General features: G+C 42.2%; 1 protein-coding gene across 4 annotated transcripts in view; it reads left to right on the top strand.

Annotated features, from left to right (window-relative positions):
* Positions 1-27809, top strand: part of LOC149448989 (uncharacterized) — a 291234-nt gene that overhangs the window by 42183 nt on the left and 221242 nt on the right. For 3 of the 4 annotated variants that reach the window (XM_089693977.1, XM_089693975.1, XM_089693976.1), the window contains one exon: positions 21066-21137. In XM_089693977.1, coding sequence (XP_089550103.1) covers positions 21081-21137 — 57 coding nt within the window. In that variant the 5' untranslated portion in view covers positions 21066-21080. Of the gene's footprint in view, positions 1-9588; positions 9711-21065; positions 21138-27809 lie in introns of those variants that run through there. The other variant, XM_089693978.1, reaches the window with a different exon arrangement.

Genomic DNA, 27809 nt, shown 5'->3' with positions numbered 1-27809 from the left:
TGCTAGAATCATTTTATGATTTCATTGGAATTTTTTTTACTGAGGGTATGCTTATTCTGGGTGGGGATTTTAACCTCACAATTGACCCATCTAGAGATTCTTCAATGGGTTCCTCTGCATTGACTCAAAGGTCCCATACCTACTGTAACTTAAGGAACTCTGTTACTCCTATCAATTGGTTGACATCTGGCAACTAATCCACCTACAGGAAAGAGATTATACCTTTTTTGCTTCTGCATGGCTCCTATTCCAGTATTTACTTTTTACTAGTCACCCATTCATCAATTCTGACGGTTTCAATTCTCATATAGGTCACATAGTATTATCGGATCATGCCCTGATTTCCTTGGAGATAGCTTTGCAACTCCTGATGCCCAGAGCCATCAGTTGGTGACTGAATGAAACGCTCTTACAGGACCCTGCAGTCCAAGTGGATGTCTTAAGAGTTGAACTTCTTTTTCAAAACTAATCAAGAATCTGTAGATAACCCTCTTTTCCTCTGGTCAGCACACAAGTGTTGCATTAGGGAAATGCTTATCAAACATGGTCAGAGTCAAGCAGGAAAGGGCAAAACGTTACAAAAGTCTAACTGATAGTGTATTAGAAACTGAGCTTAATCAAATAGAACAGATCAGGGAACATTCATTACTCCAAGCTAAAAACAAGCTTATGAAAGTTTTTAGGAATTTGGTAGTGACCTAATGCACTTGTCTCTAAATGCCATTCTCTCCAAATGCAATTTATTGTATATATAGACCATGTAGCGGCCTCGTATTGTGTGCATATATAGCTTTAACCACTCCCTTGGGAGCCAAGATCCATTCTTTCTCAAAGATGGCCGAGACCTTCCATGAGTTCTATGCATCCCTATATAACTTACATTTCTTGTCTCCCATGGGCAGTGCCTCAGATAAGTCTGTAGCAATTGCGGACTGTCTTAAGTCTGCAAGTTTGTCTTCTCTCCTGGAGTAGGAAGTTAACTTTTTCCTATCCCATCTTCCTTGAAGAATTTGCGGATGCATTGGCTGGCTCTCTGGCGGGAAAAGCCTTCAGGCCCGATGGCTTTACGGTCTCCTATTATAAAGCCTTTTGTTGTCTTATATCATGAGGATGGATGACGAGTGTATTTATAAATGTATTTTCCCTCAGCAACTAGTCCAACCGTTCTTTTCCAGAGAGATGCATTTAATCAGCTCAGCGACAATCCATAAAACAGAGGTACAGACAAGGCAGATGACAGGGTACCCAGAATACTCGTGAAATCATCAGAAACCCTCGACTTTTTCCTGTCACATTTTCTCCTGACTCCACTTCTTCTGACAAACCTTCCCTAATATACACTTTTTCCCATTGACCAAAGTGTTGAGCGATCTGGTTGGTTTTATGAACATGTTTGGTCTTATGTGTCTAGACCTAGAACAGCTGTATGCATCGATTTTAATTAAAAAGTTAGATACTCCTTGTCTTGCTTATGGCAAAACTGCAATCTTTAATATACTTGTACAAAGGTGGACAGGACACCCACGTTGAAATTCTCTTCACCATAAACAAGTACACTATGAATATTGAAGACCTTTCCAAATCTAATCAAACTTGCATTTTACAATGCTGGTAGATTTGCAAATAACCTGCTCTGAAAAAAACAGGTTAACCCAACATAACAAAGGTAAGGTAATTACCTTGTGTATAAATTATCATAGTAAGGAGTTGTTGGCTATCCTTTTTGGTCAATAACATGAATATACATGCATACATACATGCACGCGCGCGCGCGCGCACACACACACATACATATATATATATAAATAATATGTTCCATGTATTTGGACACAGGCACAATTTTAGATTTTTTCAGGTATTTACCAAAACATTATCAAGCTACAGTTATATCATGCATATGGGCTGAAAGTGCACACTCTCAGGTTTAATTTGAGGGTATGTACATCCAAATTGGAGGAAGGGTTTAGGAATTACAGCTCTTAAGGTTAGCCATCCCTCTTTTTCAAGGGACCAAAAGTGATTGGACAATTGAATCAAAAGCTGTTTCATGGCAAGTGAAACAGGTCATTGTAAGGCTTCAAAAACGAAGCAAATCCAATAGAGAGATAGCAGCAACGTTAGGAGTGGGCAAATCAACAGTTTGGTACATTCTGAGGAAAGAAGAACGCACTGGTCAGCTCAGCAACATAAAAATTGATGGACATCCACAGAAGACAATAGTGGTGGATGATTGCAGGATCCTCTCTATGGTAAAGAAAAACCCATTCACGGTATCCAGACAAGTGAAAGACACTCTCCAGGAAGTGGGCGTATCATTGTCAAAGTCTACAATCAATAGAAGACTCACGAGAGTAAATACAGAGGTTTCACCACAAGGTGCAAATTATTCATAAGCCTGAAGAATAGAAAAGCCAGATTAGATTTTGCCAAAAAAAATCTAAAAACGCCAGACCAGTTCTGGAAAAGAATTCTTTGGACGGATGAAACTAAGATTAATCTGTACCAGAATGTTGGGAAGAAAAAAGTGTGGAGAAGGCTTGGAACAGCTCATGATTCAAAGCACACAACGTCATCTGTAAAACATGGTGGAGGCATGTGATAGCATTGACATGCATGGCTTCCAGTGGCACTGGGTCATTGGTGTTTACTGCTGATGTGACCGTAGACAGAAGCAGCTGGATAAATTCTGCAGTGTTTAGAGAGATACTGTCAGCCCAGATTCAGCCAAATGCAGCAAAGTTGATTGGACGGCGCTTCACAGTACTGATAGACAATGATCCAAAACACACTGCAAAAGCAACCCAGGAGCTTTTGAAGGAAAAGTGGAATATTCTGCAATGGCCAGTCAATCACCTGATCTCAACTCAAGTGAGAATGCATTTCACTTGCTGAAGGCAAAACTAAAGGCTGAAAGACCCACAAAGAACAACTGAAGACAGCTGCAGTTAGAGCCTGGCAAAGCATCAGAAAGGAGGCAGCCCAGTCTTTGGTAATGTCCATGGGTTCCAGACTTAAGGCAGTCAATGCCAGTAAAGGATTCTGAACAAAATATTACAAATGAACATTTTATTTATGATTATATTCAATTGTCCAATTACTTTTGGTCCCTTGAAAAAGGGGGGATGGCTACTTTTAACCAATTCAATACCGGGCAATTTTACACCTTCCTGTCAAGGCCAGTTTTCAGGTTTCAGCGCACTCACACGTACAACATTGTACCCAATGTTAAGACCTGCTCCTGGTACTCAGGGTATGTGGTACTGGAACGTAGTGGTGTCATCTGTGTTGTAGCCACTAGGTGTCCTCCGTCTGAGAGAAGGTATCCAGGATCCAGGGATACCAGCCACAACCATCGGGGGGGGGGGTTTAGTTACATACAGCTCCCAGCCACAGCAAAGTACCTTCAAAACACAGGATTAGTAGCTCAGCCGCCATGAGACAGCTGGCCTTGTAGTACATGTACAAAAAGCGGTAAAAATGGCACTTCCCTGATGCGTATCATGTCCATACACATCATCAGAGAATGGTCTTAATTGCTCCATGCGCACCTCTTTGCGCTATCTGGTTAGTGCAATGTTTGTCTCTCTTTATCACCATGGAAACCACAAGCCCAGGATATAATTTATATTGAGATTACGTGCACGCATCACCGCTATCATCTCAGCACTTTAATGCACTTTATTGTTATAACTTCATATAGGTTTATCACCTATATGCATCATTTAAGATACTGATGTATTGGACTTACCTTCATTACGTATTGTTTTCATATTTATTTTAGACATTTTGTGGTTTTTCTATTATTACCTATTTTTTAGCACTGTATATTTTATTACTTTTATATCTGTGTATGGGTTCTCGAGGTACCTTTTGATGCTAGCAGCTACTACATGCTCTATACCCAGCGCTCGATTTTTTACTTCTTATATTGTATAGATCTGAATATTGATCAATCCTGAAGTACTGACAGCCAATCTAATTTCTTGAGGTCCAAGAATGTCAGAACAGTACAGATATCCCCCAAATGACCCCTTTTTGCAAAGTAGACAGTCCGACGTACTTCATAAGAGTCATGGCGAGTTTTTTGAAGTTGTATTTTTTTTGTAATTTTTCGGAAAATTAAAAAATTAAAAAAATTAGTTTCACTATTTTTTTTTTTTTTTACATATTGTCAATATTCAGATCTATACCATATAAGAAGTAAAAAATCGAGCGCTGGGTATAGAGCATGTAGTAGCTGCTAGCATCAAAAGGTACCTCGAGAACCCATACACAGATATAAAAATAATAAAAGATACAGTGCGAAAAATCATATCATATATAACTGGCATGGCGATGATCAGGGACACTGACTGGTGACAGTATGGGAAAAAAAAAATATATATTTTTTTATTTTTTATTAAAAATTTTTTTAAGATAATTTTTTCATATTTCACTATGACCAAAGTAGTACAATGTTGCCATAGTAACATTGTACTACTTTGGGGAAGTGATCAGTATTTTTTTTTTTACACAATTTGCTTATAGCAAAGAATTACTTAGCTATAAGCAAGCATTTACCTGAATGACATCGATTCATTCAGGGTTTTTTTTTTTTTTTTTCTTTTTTGTGCTTAGCTGTGATTTGGCCACAGCTAATCACATGACATGTGCATGTGATTAGCTGTGACCATTCACAGCTAGACACTTGTATACAATGGATGGCATGAATGAAGCCATCCATTGTATACAACTGTCATGTGACCTGCTGTGATTGGTCACAGCAGGTCACATGGTACCGGCAATGGGGGCTGATACTCAGATCCGTCATCGGCCGTGTCCGAGGTACACAGCCGGTGACAGATCGCGCTGCTGTGTGGCTCTGCAGGAGCGCAATCTGCGCATGTGTGGGAGGACACCATATGGCGTCCACCCGGAACGCTGATGATATTTGCCGGCCGCCATTCGGCCATAGGACGGGCAACAAATGGTTAAGAGCTGTAATTCCTAAACCCTTTCTCTAATTTGGATGTACATACCCTCAAATTAAACATGAGTGTGCACTTTCAACCCATATCCATTATATAACTATATCTTGTAGTGGTGCACTGAAATGAAAATTCTGGTGCTGAAAGCGAAAATTCAAAATGCACTTGGCCCGAAACCGAAATGCGCAGTTTTTAAAAACGAATATATATTTTTTGAAAAAAAGTAATTTGATTAACCTACACTGTAGGTTTGTGCAAAGGAGAAGGCAATATATTGGAAATTGCAATGTAAACACTGACCAGCTGGTGAAGTAAAATGGCCACCGGACCTCCGTGATCCGGCGGCGTGACGTCACGGCGTGCAGGGCTCCTCCTTGACGCGTTTCTTACTATGGTACATTTTCAAAAGGGGTGTGCTCCATGCAGACATTATATTGCCTTATCCTTTGCACCAACCTACAGTTTACTTTTACCTTTTTATGAGTTACTATTAAAGCACTTTAATATTAAAAATACTACGCTATGGGTATCCCTCCTTATCTTGCTCTGCACCAAGCACTTTAACTTCCCAGCTATCCCCTGATGACCATCCCAGTGCCTGGAAGAGGGTGATCCACACAATTCCTAAAGAGGAATTCTGGCTGACTGTCTTTCCTTTAATCAAAAGGAGGGCCGACTACCCCCAGGCTGTATCCAGATCCATCCTGAGAAGGAATACCTGACAGACCACCTCTATATTATACAACGCGCTAATTACATGCACATTTGGTGAGTGCGCATTTTATCCATATACCTTCACACCCACCTGAATATCTCAAGTATACTGGGAATAATAGCATCATCAGGAGATCATTTTGGATGAACTGTTTCTTTATAACATTTTTGAGTATTATATGACATGAATGCTGGTCTAACCGTGGTTGTTTTTCGCCGGAGATTCTGTGAACGTTTTAATTTTAATTAGGTTATGAATTGATGCTTTGTGATCTACACACATATTCCCATTTATGTGCGTTTTTTCTTAATTACATTATATTTTTTCTAATATCTTTTAGCACTGCACTTTTACACATGTTTTACGTGAAGGCATTGTTTTTTTCCTTTTTAGTGCAATAGCTGCTTTTACAATTCAGTGCTCGCTATTCATACATGTTCTACATCTACATACAGACCCAATTTACCTCTCTACCAGTTTTACTATTTGAACTGTGTACTTTTGATGATTTGTCAATTTTGTCACTTTAAAGTCAATCTAAAAAAATCTGAAGCCCTTAATGTTACTCTGCTCCTCGGGCAGTTGCAAAGTAGTAACATTCCATTTTGATGGGCACTAGGATCCCTTCTAATCTCTAACTTATTTTTCAGCTTAATTTTCAGCTCTTTTTTGACATCCCTCTCTGCTGACTTGGAGAAATGGAAATTCTTAGCCATCTCCTGGTTTGGTGGATGCAACGTCCTTAAGATGAACATTATGCTGCATTTCATGCAGGTGTTGCCCATTAGGATACCACAAGTGTTCTTCTGAATCAAATACATTTGGCAAGGCTAATCATCCTGCCTCAAATGAACCCTCCTGCAGCTGCCAAAGCTTAGAGGTGTGGTAGGCCCATTACTACTTAGCGGTACATATGACCAGAGTGATTGACTAGGGTAGACATGCTCCCTATAAGCTTTGGGTATCCCTGGAGCAAAAGTTAATACCATTTACCTTAACTGGCCTCCCTTGGGCAGGGGACTAGCTTTCTCGCTTTCCTCTCTCACGCCCACTTTACTTGAACTTCGCAGGCATTATAAACTGGCAGCTACACCAAGCTTCCCATCCCCACTGACACCTGTAATTGGCCACCCAGACTTTGTTCTAGGCCACACGGACAAGGCCTTCCAACTCCAATCGGACCTGAACTTAGTCAGACCCGCTACCTTTTTAAGGTTCCCTCTGGCTGGATCTGACCATCTGTCCTGCTTGGTGCACTTAACACTTCTATCTTGAGGCGGTGGAAGCTACTGCAACTGTCTTACTTCCTACAATTCCTCTTGGGTCACGTGCTTTTGTAGAAAACTCCATTTGAAGCCCTTTGTATAGGGGAGGGGCCTATCAGGAAGTCTCTCTTTCTCTTACAGTATTTTGCATTCCCCCCTTTATTTGCGCAAGTTGGAAAGTGAATAAAATACAACTTTCATGGAGGGCAAAATGAACAGGATTCTTTTATTTTCTAATTTAGTCTATTAGTCTTCATTTTGCAGCAAATACCATTAAATTGCTTACAAAATATTGACATGATGCTACTGGACTCATCAGTATTTGGTGGCAGTGTGGCACCCAGGTAGGCACGCTACTCCACATAATTTACTATTTATTTATGGTACTTGTATAGCGCCATCAATTTACGCAGCGCTTTACATACATATATTGTACATTCACATCAGTCCCTAACCCTCAAGGGGCATACAATCTAAGGTCTCTAACTCACATTCATACATACACATAATAGGGTCAATTTAGACAGGATAAAATGCAAACTCCAGGCAGGTGGTGCCTTGGTTGGGATTCAAACCAACGACCCTAGTACTGCCAGGTGGAAGTGCTAAAACATTAAGCCACTGTGCTGCAGCACATCATCTGGGATTGTCTAACTCTCTGCCCCTTCTGGCAGCAAGTCCTGCAGATTATATGCAAGCGTACAGATTTCCTTTTTTGACCACCAGGCTGCAGTGCTTTTCAACCTGGCCGCTATGTTGGGCAAAAATTCAAGGAGCACCTTTGGGCTTTTGAAGAGCGCAAATTACACATAAATTGCACATCTAATTTCCTGACCACCTATCATATTTTTGAAGGCCCTGGAGCACCAGAACAGTGGAAACGCCTGCAAAATTACCACATTATGGAAACCAAACGCTGCATGATATTTTGTGTAAGGCATGGTGAGCCTTTTGTAGAGTTCACTTTTTTGCCACAAGTTTTTGGAAAATGCAGGATGAAAATAAAGTGAAAAGTTGTCAGCTGGCGTTACCATAGGTTTGGCCTTATCATATACATTGTATCTTATGTATCCCGCAAATCAACCAATTGTGTCAAAACCAATGTAGTGTAATGGTAGTCTCTATACAAGTAAGCCTAGCCTACCGCTCGTGGCTGCCCCAGAAATGCCATGTTCGCTGGCCAGAAAGTACAGGTGGCTAAAGAGAAGTAAAACAAGAGTTCCCGTTGTTCCAGGAGTGCAGTTGTCAACAGGGGATGTCTGGGACTGGTGTTTCTCAGGAACATAGCAGATGGGTCAGTTTATTTATTTATTACAGGTACTTATATAGCGCCATCGATTTACGCAGTGGTTTACATATATATTGTACACTCACATCAGTCCCTAACCTTCAAGGGGCGTACAATCTAAGGTCCCTAACTTACATTCATAAATACACATACTAAGGCCAATTTAGACAGGAGCCAATTAACCTACTAGCATGTCTTTGGAGTGTGGGAGGAAACCGGAGTGCCTGGAGGAGGCCGGAGTGCACAGAGGAAACCCACGCAGGCAGAGGGAGAACATGCAAACTCCATCAGGTGGTGCTGTGCTTGGGATTTTACCCAATGACCCTAGTGTTGCCAGATGGAAATGCTAACCATTTAACCACTGTGCTGCCCCTGGCAGTATAGGTGCAGGCAGAGATGTTGTCAGCAAACAGGCAAAGTATCTGTCCAGTCAAAAACATAGTCTATAAGAATGCCAGAGTTAGTACAGGTGGCAGGCAGAAGCTACACTGCACTGGTGTGGTAGGTATCAGGAACACCATTATATGCACTGGTCTGCTGTGGTTGCAATCATTTTTCTATTTGACTTGAAAGATTTTTTTTTTTTTTTGATCTGCTGACATAATTTTACTGCCACATAGTTTCTTAGTAGCACATGCAGAAGTAGCAGCTTCTTTAATATACATATACCCGATCTCTCCTCCCAGTATATTCCTCCTATATAATCATGGTTTCTAACTGTAGCTTAGAAATATCCACTTTTTTTACTTTTTTATCTCCATTTTTTAAATTTTAGTTTGAAATTTTCTCCAGCAGGGCTAGTTGTAGTGAGAGTTGTCCGACGCCCGACGTAAGGCAACTTTTCGGTGACAAGCTTCATGTGATGCGATTTTTCTGCGCAACAATCGTGGCAAAACTGCATCACATTTTAGGTGCCATTGAAAATAATGGCACCTGAACATGCATTTTGTGATTACAGCAATTCTGCCACGATCCCAAAATGCTCCGGTGTGATTATAGCTGCCCTGGTTCACACATATACGATTCTGGATGCATTTTCAAATGCACAAATTATTTGAATTTGTGCATTTGAAAATGCACCCAGAATCATATAGATATTATAGATATAGGCATATCGTATAGATATAGGCAGGCTAGATATTGTGTGTTCCTATGGAGGTGGTTCACACAGATGCGATCCACATGCATTGCGTGCCATTACGGAAAGGGTTCTGTACGAGTTTGTAGGGGTGCATTCCAGACTTGCATGTGATTGAGTAGAGTGGCATGCAGAGATACACTATATTGCCAAAAGTATTGGGACACTCCTCCAAGTCATTGGATTCAGGCGTTCAAATCACCTCCAGGGCCACAGGTGTAACAAATCAAGCACCTAGGCATGCAGACTGCTTCTACAAACATCTGTGAAAGAATGGATCGCTCTCAGAAGCTCAGTGAATTCAAGCATGGTACCGTGAGAGGTTGCCACCTGTACAGTAAGTCCATTTGTGAAATTCCTTTGCTATTATAAATTCCATGGTCAACTGTTAGTGGTATTCTGACAAAATGGAAGCAACTGGGAACAGCAACTCAGCCACAAAGTGGTAGGCCATGTAAAATGACAGAGCAGGGTCAGCGCATGCTGAAGCACACAGTGCGCAGAAGTCGCTAACTGTCTGCACAGTCAGTAGCTAAACACCTCCAAACTTTGTTTGACCTTTGATTAGCACAACAACAGTGCGTAGAGAGCTTCATGGAATGGATTTTCATGGCCAAGCAGCTACTTCCAAGCCTTACATCACCAAGTGCTACACAAAGTGTCGGATGCAGTGGTCTAAAGCATACTGCCACTGGACTGTAGAGCAGTGGAGACGTGTTCTCTGGAGTGACGAATCGCGCTTCTCTTGTCTGGCAATCTGATGGACTTGTCTGGGTTTGGCGGTTGCCAGGAGAACGGTACTTGCCTGACTGCATTGTGAAAAGTTTGGTGAAGGGGGGGAAATATGGTGTGGGGCTGTTTTTCAGGGGTTGGGCTTGACCCCTTAGTTCCAGTGAAGGGAACTCTTAAGGCGACAGCATACTAAGACATTTTGGAAAATTTCATGCTCCCAACTTTGTGGGAACAGTTTGGGGATGTTCCAACATGACTGCGCACCAGTACACAAAGCAAGGTCCATAAGACATGGATGAGCAAGTTTGGGGTGGAGGAACTGGCCTTGTCCTGACCTCAACTTGATAGAACACCTTTGGGATGAATTAGAGCGGAGACTGCGAGATAGGCATTCTCATCCGACATGCCTGACCTTACAAATCTGCTTCTGGAAGAATGGTGAAACATTCCCATAGACATGCTTCTAAATCTTGTGGACAGCCTTCCCAAAAGAGTTGAAACTGTTATCGCTGCAAAGGGTGGGCCAACTGAATATTGAACCCTACAGATTAAGACTGGGATGCCATTAAAGTTCATTTGCATGTAAAAGCAGACGTCCCAATATTTTTGGCAATGTAGTGTCAGTGTTCACATAGAATTGCTATTGATAGGAGGTGTTTTTGCATTGATGTCAATGGGAGGCAGTGTGTGGACCCAGGCACCAAGATGCAATTTCTGGTCACCATAGCGACCTGGTGCCTGGGATTTGTCGAGCCCTGCTCCAGCCATTCTGTCTTTAAGCACCGTTGCTCTAGAATACCTTCAGAGAACCTTTTCTTTCTGTACTCAACTGATCGCAGTTGAGTGCAATCTCCCTTCTGCAGCTTCACAATTTGAAGAATAACTCACTTTTGTTGAGAAAAAAAATTCCCCTCTGGGTGATCTATATGCTTTGTAGGCATTTTGCTTTACTTTGGTGCAGATTCCTACCTTTCATTATTCTGAAGGAATAGCGATTTGTGTCTATATGCAGAGTAAATCTGTATGGAAGTGAATATATAACCCCCCCCCCACCACCACCCAAATGCATTGTGCTACTTCTCCCGAGTGTGGGGATACTACATGTGAGAGACTTTTTGGCAGGTAATCCACATACAGGCCCCCGAAATCCAATGACCACCTTCAAGCTTTCAAAGCGCGTATTTCCTCATATCACTTCTTCACTACCTATCACAGTTGCGGAGGTCCTAAAATGCCTGTGTAGTACAAACACCCTCCCTCCAAATGACCCCTTTTTGGAAAGTAGACACCCCAAGGAATTTGTTAAGAGGAATGGTGAGTATTTTTCAGATATCATCTTTGTTACAGGGTTTTCAAAAAGAAAAAAAGAAGAAAAATAAATTTTTGTTCTCTTGCTTAATTTTCCAAAAACTTGTACCAACAAATGAAATCTGCGAGATTGTCACCATGCCCTTGGTGGTGCTTCTACTAACCTTACATTTCAAGGCAAACAATAGAAGGTTGTGCCACACATCACCCACTCTTCTAACCACTTGAAGACCAGGCCTTTTCTGACACTTTGTTTACATGAAGAAACATTTTTTTTCTGTTTGCTAGAAAATTATCTTGAACCTCCAAATATACAGTGGGGATCGAAAGTTTGGGCACCCCAGCTAAAAATTTGTATTAATGTGCATAAAGAAGTCAAGGAAAGATGGAAAAATCTCCAAAAGGCATCAAATTACAGATTAGACATTCTTATAATATGTCAACAAAAGTTAGATTTTATTTCCATCATTTACACTTTCAAAATAACAGAAAACAAAAAAATGGCGTCTGCAAAAGTTTGGGCACCCTGCAGAGTTAATATCTTGTACTGCCTCCTTTGGCAAGTATCACAGCTTGTAAACGCTTTTTGTAGCCAGCCAAGAGTCTTTCAATTCTTGTTTGAGGTATCTTTGCCCATTCTTCCTTACAAAAGTCTTCCAGTTCTTTGAGATTTCTGGGCTGTCTGTCACGCACTGCTCTTTTAAGGTCTATCCATAGATTTTCAATTATGTTGAGGTCAGGAGATTGTGAAGGCCATGGCAAAATCTTTAGTTTACGCCTCTTGATGTAATCCCCAGTGGATTTCGAGGTGTGTTTAGGATCATTATCCATTTGTAGAAGCCATCCTCTCTTTAACTTCAGCTTTTTCACAGATGGCATCAAGTTACCATCCAAAATTTGCTGAAATTTTATTGAATCCATTTTTCCTTCTAATCGTGAGATGTTCCCTGTGCCACTGGCTGCAACACAACCCCAAAGCATGATTGATCCAACCCCATGCTTAACAGTTGGACAGAGGTTCTTTTCATTAAATTCTGTGCCCCTTCTTCTCCAAACGTACCTTTGCTCATTCCGGCCAAAAAGTTCAATTTTAACCTCATCGGTCCACAGAACTTGTTTCCAAAATGCATCAGGCTTCTCTATATGTTCATTTGCAAAGTTCAAACGATGATTTATGTGGTGAGGACGTAGAAGAGGTTTTCTTCTGATGACTCTTCCATGAAGACCATATTTGTAAAAGTATCTCTTTATAGTGGAACAGTGTACCACAACTCCAGTGTCTGCCAGATCTTTCTGGAGGGATCGTGCAGTCAAACGTGGGTTTTGAATTGTTTTTCTCACAATCCTGCGAGCTGTTCTGTCTGATATTTTTCTTGGTCTTCCAGATCTTGCTTTAACTTCCACTGTTCCTGATGACTGCCATTTCTTAATTACATTCCGAACAGAGGATATTGACATCTGAAAACGCTTTGCTATCTTCTTATAGCCTTTGTGAGCGTCAACTATTTTCAGTTTCAGTTTTCTAGACAACTGCTTAGAAGAACCCATGGTGCTGATTGTTGGGGCAAGGTCAGATGAGTCTGGGCATTTAAAACCTTTGAGCTTGACATCACCTGGTCTTCCCAGACGATGATTGAGAACAATCCATGACACTGGCAGGTCTCAGCTTTGCAAAGGGGGCAGTGCATGCTATAAATTCTGCAGGGTGCCCAAACTTTTGCAGACGCCATTTTTTTGTTTTCTGTTATTTTGAAAGTGTAAATTATGGCAATAAAATCTAACTTTTGTTGACATATTATAAGAATGTCTAATCTGTAATTGGATGCCTTTTGGAGATTTTTCCATCTTTCCTTGGCTTCTTTATGCACATTAATACAAATTTTTAGCTGGGGTGCCCAAACTTTCGATCTCCACTGTATATATATATATATATATATATATATATATATATATATATATTGTGACAGATCTGTCATGATGTGGAAAGGTTATTTCACCCAGGATTCTCAACAAGGCAGGTTGAGGGGCTCCGGGGTACATGTTTGATACAGAGGAAAGTGGCTTTTCACTTTCCTCATTTGTTTGTAAGGTCCATTTTGGGGCCTGGAGATTTCAAAGCGATTTGGGAGGGATGAAATCTCTTGATGATTTTGGGAATGGCCAGGGTACTGATTGCTCAGGTGTGCAGGGCAATCTTCTACAGTCAGGACCAGGGTTCTGGGCTCCACCCCGGCAGACGGAGTCAGGAGGGCTCCACCCTGGCAGACAGGAGGTCTCTGCCTTGGAGTCAGGAGGGCTTCACCAAGGAGAGGTGGAAGCCAGACTAGCTGTGTGCTAGTGGCCAGCTGTGTGCGAGAGCCATATTTTGGAAAGAGTCTGTAGGAGGCAGACATAAAACTGTGTACAAGCCAGGAGGCTGAATTTTCATTTGCATGTGTTTGATGGTCTATACCCTTGCGTGAGAAGCTTTATGGAACATTTTTCTTTAAATAAAAGTGGGCTAAAAAGGCCCTTAAAAAGAAGAGAGTTGCTGTGTGCATTTAACAAAGCTCTACCATTTGAAGCGAGTTCCCACAATATACAGTGTGTGTGTGTGTGTGTGTGTGTGTGTGTGTGTGTGTGTGTGTGTGTATGTATATATATATATATATATATATATATATATATACAGTCAGGTCCATAAATATTGGGACATTGACACAATTCTAACATTTTTGGCTCTATACACCACCACAATGGATTTGAAATGAAACGAACAAGATGTGCTTTAACTGCAGACTGTGAGCTTTAATTTGAGGGTATTTACATCCAAATCAGGTGAATAGTATAGGAAATACAACAGTTTGCATATGTGCCTCCCACTTGTTAAGGGACCAAAAGTAATGGGACAATTGGCTTCTCAGCTGTTCCATGGCCAGGTGTGTGTTATTCCCTCATTATCCCAATTACAATGAGCAGATAAAAGGTCCAGAGTTCATTTCAAGTGTGCTATTTGCATTTGGAATCTGTTGCTGTCAACTCTCAAGATGAGATCCAAAGAGCTGTCACTATCAGTGAAGCAAGGCATCATTAAGCTGAAAAAAACAAAACAAACCCATCAGAGAGATAGCAAAAACATTAGGCTTGGCCAAAACAACTGTTTGGAACATTCTTAAAAAGAAGGAACGCATTGGTGAGCTCAGCAACACCAAAAGACCCGGAAGACCATGGAAAACAACTGTGGTGGATGACCGAAGAATTCTTTCCCTGGTGAAGAAAACACCCTTCACAACAGTTGGCCAGATCAAGAACACTCTCCAGGAGGTAGGTGTATGTGTGTCAAAGTCAACAATCAAGAGAAGACTTCACCAGAGTGAATACAGAGGGTTCACCACAAGATGTAAACCATTGGTGCGCCTCAAAAACAGGAAGGCCAGATTAGAGTTTGCCAAACGACATCTAAAAAGCCTTCACAGTTCTGGAACAACATCCTATGGACAGATGACACCAAGATCAACTTGTACCAGAGTGATGGGAAGAGAAGAGTATGGAGAAGGAAAGGAACTGCTCATGATCCTAAGCATACCACCTCATCAGTGAAGCATGGTGGTGGTAGTGTCATGGCGTGGGCATGTATGGCTGCCAATGGAACTGGTTCTCTTGTATTTATTGTTGATGTGACTGCTGACAAAAGCAGCAGGATGAATTCTGAAGTGTTTCGGGCAATATTATCTGCTCATATTCAGCCAAATGCTTCAGAACTCATTGGACGCCACTTCACAGTGCAGATGGACAATGACCCAAAGCAGACTGCAAAAGCAACCAAAGAGTTTTTTAAGGGAAATAAGTGGAATGTTATGCAATGGCCAAGTCAATCACCTGACTTGAATCTGACTGAGCATGCATTTCACTTGCTGAAGACAAACCTGAAGGGAAAATGCCCCAAGAACAAGCAGGAACTGAAGACAGTTGCAGTAGAGGCCTGGCAGAGCATCACCAGGGATGAAACCCAGCGTCTGGTGATGTCTATGCGTTCCAGACTTCAGGATGTAATTGACTGCAAAGGATTTGCAGCCAAGTATTAAAAAGTGAAAGTTTGATTTATGATTATTATTCTGTCCCATTACTTTTGGTCCCTTAACAAGTGGGAGGCACGTATGCAAACTGTTGTAATTCCTACACCGTTCACCTGATTTGGATGTAAATACCCACAAATGAAAGCTGACAGTCTGCAGTTAAAGCGCATCTTGTTCATTTCATTTCAAATCCATTGTGGCGGTGTATAGAGCCAAAAATGTTAGAATTGTGTCGATGTCCAATATTTATGGACCTGACTGTATATATACATATATATACAGTGAGGAACAGAAGTATTTGAACACCCTGCGATTTTGCAAGTTCTCCCACTTAGAAATCATGGAGGGGTCTGAAATTCACATTGTAGGTACATTCCCACTCTGAGAGACAGAATTAAAAAAAAAATTCAGGAAATCACATTGTATGATTTTTAAAGAATTTATTTGTCTTGCACTGCTGAACATAAGTATTTGAACACCTAAGAAACAGCAAGAATTCTGGCTCTCAAAGACCTGTTACTGTGCCTTTAAAAAGTCCACCTCTACTCCATTCATTAATCTAACTTAGTAGCACCTGTCTGAGCTCTTTAAAGACACCTGTCCACCCCACAGTCAGTCAGACGCCAACTACTACCATGGGCAAGACCAAAGAGCTGTCAAGAGACACCTGAGACAAAATTGTGGACCTCCACAAGGCTGGAAAGGGCTACGGGGCAATTACCAAGCAGCTTGGTGAAAATAGATCAACTGTTGGAGCAATTGTTAGAAAATGGAAGAGGCTAAAGACTGTCAGTCTCCCTCGGACTGGGACTCCATTCAAGATCTCACCTCGTGGGGTATCACTGATGATAAGAAAGGTGAGGAATCAGCCCAGAACTACAAGGGAGGAGCTGGTCAATGACATGAAGAGAGCTGGGACCACAGTTTCAAAGGTCACTGACGGTAGAACACTACACCGTCATGGTTTCAAATCATGCATTGCACGGAAGGTTCCCCTGCTCAAGTCATCACATGTCCAGGCCCGTCTGAAGTTTGCCAATGACCATCTAGATCGGGTGTCGGCAACCCGTGGCTCCAGAGCCGCATGCGGCTCTTTTTCACCTTGGCTGCGGCTCTGGAGCACACTGCCCACCAGGTGACAGGCAATAGGGCAGCAATGGGCAAACTACGGCCAGGCGGACCTTTTAATCCGGCCCGCGGAGCTAGGCTCCCGCTAGGCTCCTCTCACAGTCCGCCCTGAAGACCGGTGTAGCATGAAAATCTGTCTCCTATGAGGATCTGTCCCCCTCGACGTATCTGCGCATGTGCCGGAGATCGCCGGTCGGCTGCTAATGCCTGAAACTGGCACATGCGCAGATACGTCGAGGGGGACAGATCCTCATAGGAGACAGATTGTCATGCTACACTGGAACGGTGCAGGAACACGGCGAGAGGAACGCGCGGAGCAAAGGTAAGTGAATTGACACAGGGGGGACTTGGGGACTTAATATGGGGGATGAATTACTATATGGGGGATGAATTACTATGGGGGATGAATTACTATATGAGGGATGAATTAATATGGGGGATGAATTAATATGGGGAATGAATTACTATGGGGGGGATGAATTACTATATGGGGGATTAATTACTATGGGGGATGAATTACTATATGGGGGGATGAATTACTATGGGGGATGAATTACTATGGAGGATGAATTACTATATGGGGGATGAATTACTATATGGGGGATGAATTACTATGGGGGATGAATTACTTTATGGGGGATGTATTTTCAGTTTTAAAAATGTGGCTCTCAAAATAAATTTCAATCGTGGTTTTGGCGAGATTTGGCTCAGTTGAAAAAAAAAGGTTGCCCACCACTGACCTAAGGCTATGATTGTGATTATGACGATACACTGTGGCCCTGATTAACCCTTTGCTTACTGGGCCCTTAAACCCCCTTCATGACCAGAGCGCTTTTTGCAATATATGCAGTGTCGGATTTGTTTTAAATGTTGCAATGGTTTTGCGGCTCCCAGTCTTTTTTTCCCTCTCGGAAACGGGTCCAAGTGGCTCTTTATGTCTTAAAGGTTGCAGACCCCTGATCTAGATGATCCAGAGGAGGCATGGGAGAAAGTCATGTGAGACCAAAGTAGAACTTTTTGGTCTAAACTTCACTCGTCATGTTTGAAGGAAAAAGAAGGATGAGTTGCATACCAAAAACACCATCCCTACTGTGAAGCATGGGGGTGGTAACATCATGCTTTGGGGGTGCTTTTCTGTGAAGGGGACAGGACGACTGCACTGTATTAAGGAGAGGATGAATGGGGCCATTTATTGTGAGATTTTGAGCAACAACCTCCTTCCCTCAGTAAGAGCATTGAAGATGGGTCGTGGCTGGGTCTTTCAACATGACAACGACCTGAAGCACACAGCCAGGATAACCAAGGAGTGGCTCCGTAAGAAGCATATCAAGGTTCTGGAGTGGCCTAGTCAGTCTCCAGACCTAAATCCAATAGAACATCTTTGGAGGGAGCTGAAACTCCGTGTTGCTCAACGACAGCCCCGAAACCTGGCAGATCTAGAGGAGATCTGTGTGGAGGAGTGGGCCAAAATCCCTGTTGCAGTGCAAACCTGGTCAAGGACTACAGGAAACGTCTGACCTCTGTAATTGCAAACAAAGGCTTCTGTACCAAATATTAATACGGATTTTCTCAGGTGTTTAAATACTTCTGTTCAGCAGTGCAAGACAAATACATTCTTTACAAATCATACAATGGGATTTCCTGAATTTTTTTTTTTAATTCTGTCTCTCAGAGTGGGAATGCACCTACAATGTGAATGTCAGACCCCTCCATGATTTCTAAGTGGGAGAACTTGCAAAATCGCAGGGTGTTCAAATACTTCTGTTCCTCACTGTGTGTATATATGTATGTATATATATATATATACCGTATTTTTCGCTCCATAAGACGCACTTTTTTCCCCCAAAAAAAGGGGGGAAAATGTCAGTGCGTCTTATGGAGCGAATATGGAGCGGCCGGTCCGGTATTTCCACTGCCGCCGTGTCAGAATACCGGGCCGGCCGCTCAGCTCTACAGCGGGACCTTAGAGATGACTGCTGACCTTTGGGGAGGGAGGGGGAGCGGGTACCTGCATTTGACAGATACCCGCTCCCACTTCCGTGGAGTTGTTCTTTCATCTTACCCGTTCCTCTATCCAGCGGCGCGGTCTTCCCGGCTTCTGTGGTGTGGGCATGACAGCCGGGTGTCAAGTGCGCATGTGCAAGAAGCGGTGCTTTTTGTGAATGGTAAGGCGGCACCTGGGACACATGACAGATCCCAGAAGCCGCCGGACCAATCACAAAGCGCAAGTGCTTCTCGCTCATGCGCACTGGGCACCCGGCTGTCATGCCGAGCGCCATTACAGAAGCCGGGAAGACAGCGCGCGGCTGGATAGAGGAACAGGTAAGATGAAAGAACAACTCCATGGAAGTGGGAGCGGGTATCTGTCAAATTCAGGTACCCGCTCCCCCTCCCTCCCCAAAGGTCAGCAGTCATCCCCTGTACTATCCAAAGTCTCTGGTCATCCCTGTGCTGTCCGCACTCTCTGGTCATCCCTGTGCTGTCCGCAGTCTCTGGTCATCTCTGTGCTGTCCGCAGTCTCTGGTCATCCCTGTACTGTGTCCGCAGTCTCTGGTCATCCCTGTACTGTGTCCGCAGTCTCTGGTCATCCCTGTACTGTGTCCGCAGTCTCTGGTCATCCCTGTGCTGTGTCCGCAGTCTCTGGTCATCCCTGTGCTGTGTCCGCAGTCTCTGGTCATCTCCTGTACTGTGTCCGCAGTCTCTGGTCATCTCCTGTACTGTGTCCGCAGTCTCTGGTCATCTCCTGTACTGTGTCCGCAGTCTCTGGTCATCTCCTGTACTGTGTCCGCAGTCTCTGGTCATCTGTACTATGTCCGCAGTCTCTGGTCATCTCCTGTACTGTGTCCGCAGTCTCTGGTCATCTCCTGTACTATGTCCGCAGTCTCTGGTCATCTCCTGTACTGTCCACAGTCTCTGGTCATCTCCTGTACTATGTCTGCAGTCCATTAGTTCAGAATTTTTTTTTTCCTGATCTCTGCCTCTAAAACCTAGGTGCGTCTTATGGTCAGATGCATCTTATGGAGCGAAAAATACGATATATATATATATATATATATATATATATATATATATATTTTTTTTTAAAGCAGAGGCCCTAGAAAATAACATGGTAGGTTTTGCAATTTTTTCAAACGCTAATTTTTTGGAAAAAATTTACTTTTTTTTAATCTTAATGCACAAAAATACAAAATATTGGCCAATTGTTTGATAAAATATAAAAAATGAAGTTACTCCAAGTAAATAGATGCCAAACATGCCATGCTTTCAATTTGCGTATGCCCATGCAAAGGCGACAAACTACATACATTTTTAATATCGATAGGTGACGCTTTAAAAGCCTTTACAGGTCACCATTTTATATTTACACAGGAGGTCTAGCGCTAGAATTACTGCCCTCGATCTGACATTTGTGATAATAGCTCACATGCATTGTTCAACCTCTGTTTACATACCAACATGAGACTGACGTTTGTGTTCGCCTTTGTGCACGAGCAGGGTGAGGGGGGAGTTTGTTTTATTTTATTTTATTTTTTTCTCCTATGAAAGTGGAGTTACCATTTAAGTGAATTGCTTCAGTAGTCCTTTCCCTGATAGCGGCATGCTTCTGCAGCCCCAGTAATCCAGAATTTACCACCCTGATATCAGGCAGGCAGGCATATTTTTGCAGGCATTTAAGGACTAGCCTTCCTGATGCTCTTCCCTCTACTTTTCTGTTTTGGCTGTAAACTGATACATCTTGGTCTTTTACTTGACTGCTTTTTACCTCTTTACCGACCCCAGCCATTACCGGTTCATGGAGGGAGTTTCTTATTTCAGGTTGATCATTTAGATCCACATGACTAAGGCTGGCCATACACTATACAATTTTCTTACAATTTTCTTACAATTTCCTTTAGATTTACCTTCAACTGTGTAGTGCAAGGACTTGCCTATATGGATACAACTGAAAGTGTTGTTTTGGGTTTGACCTCCTATTATATGGTTTTGTATAGGAGAACTGGGTGCTTTCATTGTTCCACAGTGCTTCCCACCTCACCACACACCTTCCTTCCTGTCACAGTTCTTCCTTCCCACTTCATCCCCCAGGTCACATCCATCACAGCCCTTGTCACAGCTGCTCCCTGTCACCCACCTTGCGCCCGAGCACCCCGGTTACAGTGACTTTCACCATTGGTTATTGCGCCTCCCTTCCGTCCAACTGTAGCTGCTGGCTGGACACTGCTCTGTGCTGAGATCTGCATGGAGCTGTGCCTGAATCTCATTGCTCCCCCACTTCTTCCCCCCAACTTACAGCCAAACTCTTCACCATTTACTGGCACCTGCCCTTGAATCTTCTGACTCAAAAGTCAAGGCAAGAGACAAGTTGAAAATAGAAAAATAAATGTTAATCTGAGTTATATTTAAATACAAACGTTATCAAAGCATACATGTAGATTCATTTTTTTTTTTCACTTTTTTTTTTTCCCCAGGACAAATTCTTAAACATGAGCCACACAGCCAGAGAAGACCTTGATCCAACTTCAACATACTTTATTTGCAAGGTATTTATATAATCTTTAAAATTAGATTTTTATACAACTTTTCTTCATAAGTTTTTCTTTAACCACTTGCCCTCCAGAGGATTTACCCTCCTGCCTGACCAGGCCTATTTTTGCGATACGGCGCTGCATTACTTTAACTGACAATTGTGCGTTCTTGCAATGCTGCACCCAAATAAAATTTATGTCCTTTTTCCCACAAATAGAGCTTTCCTTCGGTGGTATTTGATCACCTGTGTGTTTTTAATTTTTTGCGCTATAAGCAAAAAAAAAACTGACAATTATGAAAAAAAAAAACAATATTTTTTTACTTTTTGCTATAGCACATATCCATTAAAAACATTTAACAAATCAAATTTCTTTATAAATTTAGGCCAAAATGTATTCTGCTACATGTCTTTGCTAAAAAAAAATCCAAATACTTGTAAATTAATTGCTTTACGTGAAAGTTCTAGCTTCTACAAATGGCGGTATATATACTAGAATTTTTTTTTTTGCATACTAGTAATGGCGGCGATCAGCGACTTATAGAGGGCATTCTGACACTGGGGGGAACTGACTAACTGCCACGGACATCCCAATGACCCTAATACAGTGATCAGTGCTAATACAAAGCACTGAGACTGTACTAATGACACTGGGCAGGAAGGGGTTAACATTTGGGGTGATCAAAGGGTTAGCTGTGTGCTGTTTCACTATGTGTGCTTTGTGTGATTTACTAGGGAAACATACTGCTGTGTATTTCTCTGCTGTGCAGAAAAACACACAGCAGCATGTTACTGCTTCCAGGAGAGAGACCTGTGGTGTTTTACTTCTTACAAGAGTCTTACAAAACTTTCCTGGTTCCTTTTTCCTCCTGGGCACAGTCTTTCATTGTTGCACCTTGAGTGGTCACACCAGTTTTGCTATGTTTCACATACAAATTAAAGGGTTTAAAAGCGCATGATCTGTAGCATTAAAGTTTGTTTAAACCCAAGAACAAAAATGTAATATCTTACATTGTACAATTTAAATCCATTGTCTGAAGCAACACACAGGCAATTCCCACAGCCTCCGCCCAGGTACAGCTCCCAAGGATTTTTTTATTTCTAGAAAAAAAAAAAAAAGGGAAAAAAGTTATAAAGAAGAGAAAGGAAACCAAGAAGCATTGAAGATGAGTATGCCTGAAAAATGGTATGTCCTACAAGACTGTAGCAGTATCCCAAAAGGAATCCAGATTAAATTTAGCCAGAAGTCAAGCATCCTGTGTCCCATAAGTAGGGCAAAAGATTGCACAAGGGTCCAGGCAGTCACAATCTGGACCAAAAGAAAGTCCTAAAAAAAAATTATTCACAACTCTGAAGGTGTTCCCCTCTCAGTAGAAAGGGGAAGCTAGAGTGACTTACGTGGTGAAACAGAACCAGTCCTGGAGCTGAGAGAGCTACCAGGCCTGGAATCCCAGGACCTGTCAATTTAAAAATAGCCAGGTCAGGCTGGTAAATGCTCAGATTTCAGCAACTAACGTAAGGGTCCTGCAGTGAACAGGGCCCCATGAGAGGAGATGTGTAAGGGAGGACCCAATAAGGAGCACCTATCACTAAGATTAGAGAGGTGCTTGAGGGGGTGCAGGATGGCACGCCGGAATAAAGTGTGAACTAACCTCATATAAAATGTCCATCTGTAGCCCGCATGCCAGCCCACCTGCTCCCATGCTACTCCTCAAAACTATCCAACAATGCAGCGCTCAGATAAAATAATCTCCTTTAGACTCGTAAACATGAACAAATATAAATATAGATATAAAATTAAATATAAAGCACATGTGTATAGCGTATTTATAAATGCATGTGAGATGAGCTGATGCTCAGTCCAGTAGGAAAACAAATGGAAAATGGTTAAGTTAGGACTCTTAAGAAGTGTCACAAAAGGGTGCACAATTGCGCCTAAAGGGCGCAAAAACTTGGTGTGTTGGTGACTATCAAATCTTCAAACAGGTGCAAATTACAGCTCTTTTGATTAATCAAGACCACTCCTGGTCATCATCATCCTGGAATACATTGAACACGTCTGGCAATACGTCGTGGCTCAGGCAGTCTGGTATTTTCGTAAGAAGGCACCTCTCCCCTGTCTCGTAAATAATTAAAATAATGGGCCATATGTGGAATCAGAAGGTCAGGGAAAGCTTTATAATAGGCATGAGGAAGGCCGTCCTGTCATGGGGATTTATATGGAGCTAAGGATTTTAAGGCGTTATGAATCTCCTCGCAAGTGATAGGCTGATCCATTAATTCTCTATAGGCCTCCTGAAGAGAAGGAAGAGTCACAGAACTCAGGAAACTGTTGGTAGATGAGGAGATGTCTCTTCGAGGTGAACAGTAAAGATCAGTATAAAAGGAATGAAACTCTTGGAGGATCTTACTGGGATCTTGAGATAAAGCACCGGTAGACAGTCTGATTTTTGGAAGAGCCACATGAGAGTGTTTAGGAGACAGCTTGCGTGCTAATAAGGTGCCTGGTCTGTCCCTCCAAGTGAAAAAGTTGTGATTGGCCCAACGTAACTGCTTATCCGCCTTAGTAGTAAGGCACAAATTAAGTTCCAGTTGGAGATTCCCCAGAGTAAGGGGTGGAGCCTGAACGTGGCGGCACGGGAGAGTGTGCTGTAAGCACTCCCCGTTAGCCTCCCCCGTATATCCTCCCTAGGTGTCTCCCACAGAGAGACCAGCTGCACCGGAGGGTGAGCGGAGACTCACCCGATTGAAGAAGGAAGCTTTGGTGGCGAGCCTGGAGCCTGGCGGGCCTGGCGGGATCCCGGAGAGAGACGACCGGGAGGTTCACTGGGAACACTCGCGGCGGCTGCAGTGGAGGAGCAGGAGCAGGGTTGCCAGGGAGACGGACGCAACGGCGAAGACACGTGGGCAGCCGCAAAGGAGCCCTGGGAGCTTCAGGAGGAGAGACTGCTTGTCAGCTTGACGCTCCAACACTCGGCGTCTGGGTGAGCTGGTGGACTGGTGGAGGGGGGGAATGCAGCCATACTACCTCCAAACTACACCATTCCCCACTTCAAATCCCCTCAAATCCTCCAATTGACATATCAGCAGCATAAATATATATATAAAAAAGAGACCCATAGGAATCCCCCTAAGAGAGCACGGCTACAGGAGAGGACTGTATTGAGAAAGACACTCCAACGTGGAGGGTGAGTGATAACTGTGTTAACTGTGGGATTTTTTGCAACTCTTTATGCATTATTTTTAAACTGGATTTATGTTCTTGAACCTGATTTATATTGGATCTCCTTGTGCCTCTAAAAAAAAAAAAAAAAAAGACACTTTATCAAGCATTGAGTCTGAAATAAGGATATAGGGGATTCCTAGGGAGGGTCTGAAGACCTGGAGAAGTGAAAGAGGAGCTTTGAAAGTAAAAGTAAAGCATTAAAAATCAACATGAAAGGAAAAAATACTAAAGGGAGTGGGTCTAAGAGTTCCCAATCTAGTACGATTAAAAAGTATGTATCACAGGGAAATTTGACCCCAGAAAGAACGTTGGGAGTAAGTGAAAAAAGTGAGTTGGAAATAAGTCTGGATAACAGCCCGAGACTATCCCTGGGACCGGTATATAATAGTCAACAATTAAAAAGAGGGATTGAATCAAGAGATTTTGAAAGAGACCTGCAATTACCTAATAAAAAGGAAATGGCGGAGATGTTCAAAAATCTGGAAAAATCAATAAAGCAAGAGATGGGGACAATTCGGGAAGAATTGTAGCAAATGTTAACTAGGGTGGAGGAAATGGAGGAAAAGGTTCAAATTCATTCCCAAGTTGTCCCAAAATTAGAGAAATGGATAAAAGAAGATAGAAAAGAACAGAAAAGACTGCTTTTTATGATGGAAGAACAAGAAAACAGAGAAAGGAGAAATAATCTTAGAGTAAGAGGAGTCCCAGAGTTGACAAAGGGGGAAGATTTAAAAGAACTAATCGACAAAATCTTGAGTTCCATAATGGAGAAACCAGACGTGGAGACGTTTAAATTGGATGGAGTCTATAGGATAGGAAAATATCAACAAGAAAAAAGATTAGAAAGACCAAGAGATATAATTGTTAAATTCCATGACTTTGTAGATAAAGAAGAGATATGGAAAAAGATCAAAGGAAGAACAAGTATTTCATATGATGGGAAAGATATTCAAATTTTTGCAGATCTAACAGCAGAGACTCTGAGAAGAAAGAGATCACTGAAACCCCTATTAGAACTGATGAAAAGCATAATGTGAAATACAGATGGGGACGTGCAGTGAGTTTAATCGGTTGGAGAGATGGAATCACAGCAATATTAAGATTCCCAGAAGACATGGAAGATTTTTGTGATAAACTTGGTCTGCAGAGATTAGTGATACCGGGTTGGGAAGTGGAGGAGGGAGAGTTATGTACTTTTGGTGAAGGAGAGTGGCAGCTGGTAAGAAGAGGAAACAGAGAGTCAATAGACAAGGAGACATCGGGTAGGAGGGGGGGAAGGTGAGCGGTCATGGGTGGAGCCGAACCCCTAGGGAGGGATCAGTGGAGGATCATGATCCAAAGGCAAAGAAGGCCTGGGGGGAGGGTGAGGGGGGGGGAGATGGAGGGGGGGGGGGGTGGAGGGGAGGAAGAGAATTGGGGTGGGAGTGGGCATAGAGGTTTTTAAAACTGACATCGTGTATGAAAGCAGAGGTATGGGGAAGGGGAAGAGGAAAGGAAAGGGTAAAATAGGAAGAAGACAAATAAAATATGGAGGTAATACGCTTTGTAACCCATAATGTAAATGGATTAAACTGCCCAGGTAAAAAATTTAGACTATACAGAGAACTACAACATAGAGAGGCCTCAGTCGTCTTTTTGCAGGAAACACATCTAGAGTTAAAAAAAAATATCAAGTTAAACTCTAGACAACACCCGACATGGTATTAGGCAGATTCCCCAGTTAAGAGAGCTAAAGGTGTAGCTATAGGATTTGCAAGAAACATTAGATTTGAACTGGAAGATAGAAAGACGGACCCGGAAGGGAGATTTCTGTTCTTGAAAGGTAAACTACAGGACATAGAATGCACGCTTGTAAACATATATTGCCCGAATAGGAAGCCAGAGATGTTTTTGAAAGGGGTTATGAGAAGATTGATGGACTTTGGAAAAGGATATCTAATAGTGGCGGGAGACTTTAATATATGTATGGATCCACAAATAGATACAACATCTAGAGCACAAAGAGGGGAAAATAGGTCCATGGGATTATTGAAACCGGTGATGAAAGAGTGCCAATTGGTGGATAGCTGGAGAATTGTTAATATGAGAGATAGAGATTATACTTTTTTCTCTAGTGTACATAGGACATACTCTAGATTGGACTATATTTTGGTGGACCATCGACTTGTTGAGGATCTGGTTAAAGTAAAAATAGAAGCAATAACTTTCTCGGACCATGCACCCGTAGTATTGGAATTAAGATGGGGAGGGAAGGTGTCAGGAGGCCTATCATGGAAGTTGAATGAGACACTCCTCATGGATCCAGATATTGACCGGAAGATCAGGGTAGAAATAGAGAGGTTCTTTGAGGAAAATGAAACAGGGGATGTATCACTAGCTACAGTGTGGGAGGCACATAAAGCATATGTAAGAGGAATCCTTATAGCAATTGGGGCAAGGAAAAAAAGGGAAAGACGAGAGAAGATCAGTGGGCTTTTGAAGGAAATAGCTGAGATGGAACTCCTACATAAAAATAACATAAGAAAAGATATAGAGCAAAGAGTGATAAAAAAGAGGGAAGAACTAGAGAAGGTAATGGAGGAAGAAAAAATGAGAACCTTTAATAAGATCAATGGTGAAAGATATAGATGGGGAGACAGATCAGGAAAATATCTGATGAGAGCCCTGAGGAAAAAGAAGAATAGGAACTATATAGATAAAATAAAAAACTCCAAGGGAGAGTTAGTCCATTCAACCAGAGACATTGCAAAGGTATTTAAAGATTACTACAGTAAATTATATAATATTGCCCCCAAGGATGACATAAATAAAGATAAAATGATAAATATTGAAAAAAGAAGGGATTATTTAAGAAATGCAGGATTACCAAAATTAAGTGAAGAACTATTAAACTCCTTAGAATCTGAAATCACACAGGAAGAACTAAACATAGCATTAAAAAGCTTTAAGACGGGGAAAAGCCCAGGCCCAGACGGGTATACCGTGAGATATTATAAAAAATATGGTGATTTACTGATACCCAAGCTCAAGAGATATATGGAGGCGTTGGGGGGAGAGATGGAGATAAGACAGGAATCCCTTCTGGCACAGGTGGTCTTAATACATAAGGAAGGTAAAGACATCACCCACTGTTCAAGTTATAGACCGATATCACTATTGAACGTAGATACGAAGCTGTATGCAAAAGTATTGGCGAATAGGTTAAGAGATCTGATGCCGGATTGGATACATGGAGATCAGGTGGTCTTTGTTAGAGGAAGGGAGGGTTGAGATAATGGGTTGAGATCCCTGATGCTTATACAGAAAAGTAAAACGGAAAAAAAAACAGTAGTGCTGCTCTCGATAGATGCGGAGAAGGCGTTCGACAGGGTTAACTGGAGCTTTATGTTAGATACACTGGAGATCCTGGGATTGGGTAGTAGGATGAGAAAGTGGATTGGAAAGTTGTATGAAGGACCGGCT

Source organism: Staurois parvus, unplaced genomic scaffold (genome assembly GCF_062004578.1).
Source record: "Staurois parvus isolate SC_StPar_1 unplaced genomic scaffold, SC_StPar_1.0 ptg000645l, whole genome shotgun sequence".
NCBI lineage: Eukaryota > Metazoa > Chordata > Amphibia > Anura > Ranidae > Staurois > Staurois parvus.
The sequence above is the reverse complement of the archived record's forward strand: the minus strand, read 5'-3'. Positions and strand labels throughout refer to the sequence as shown.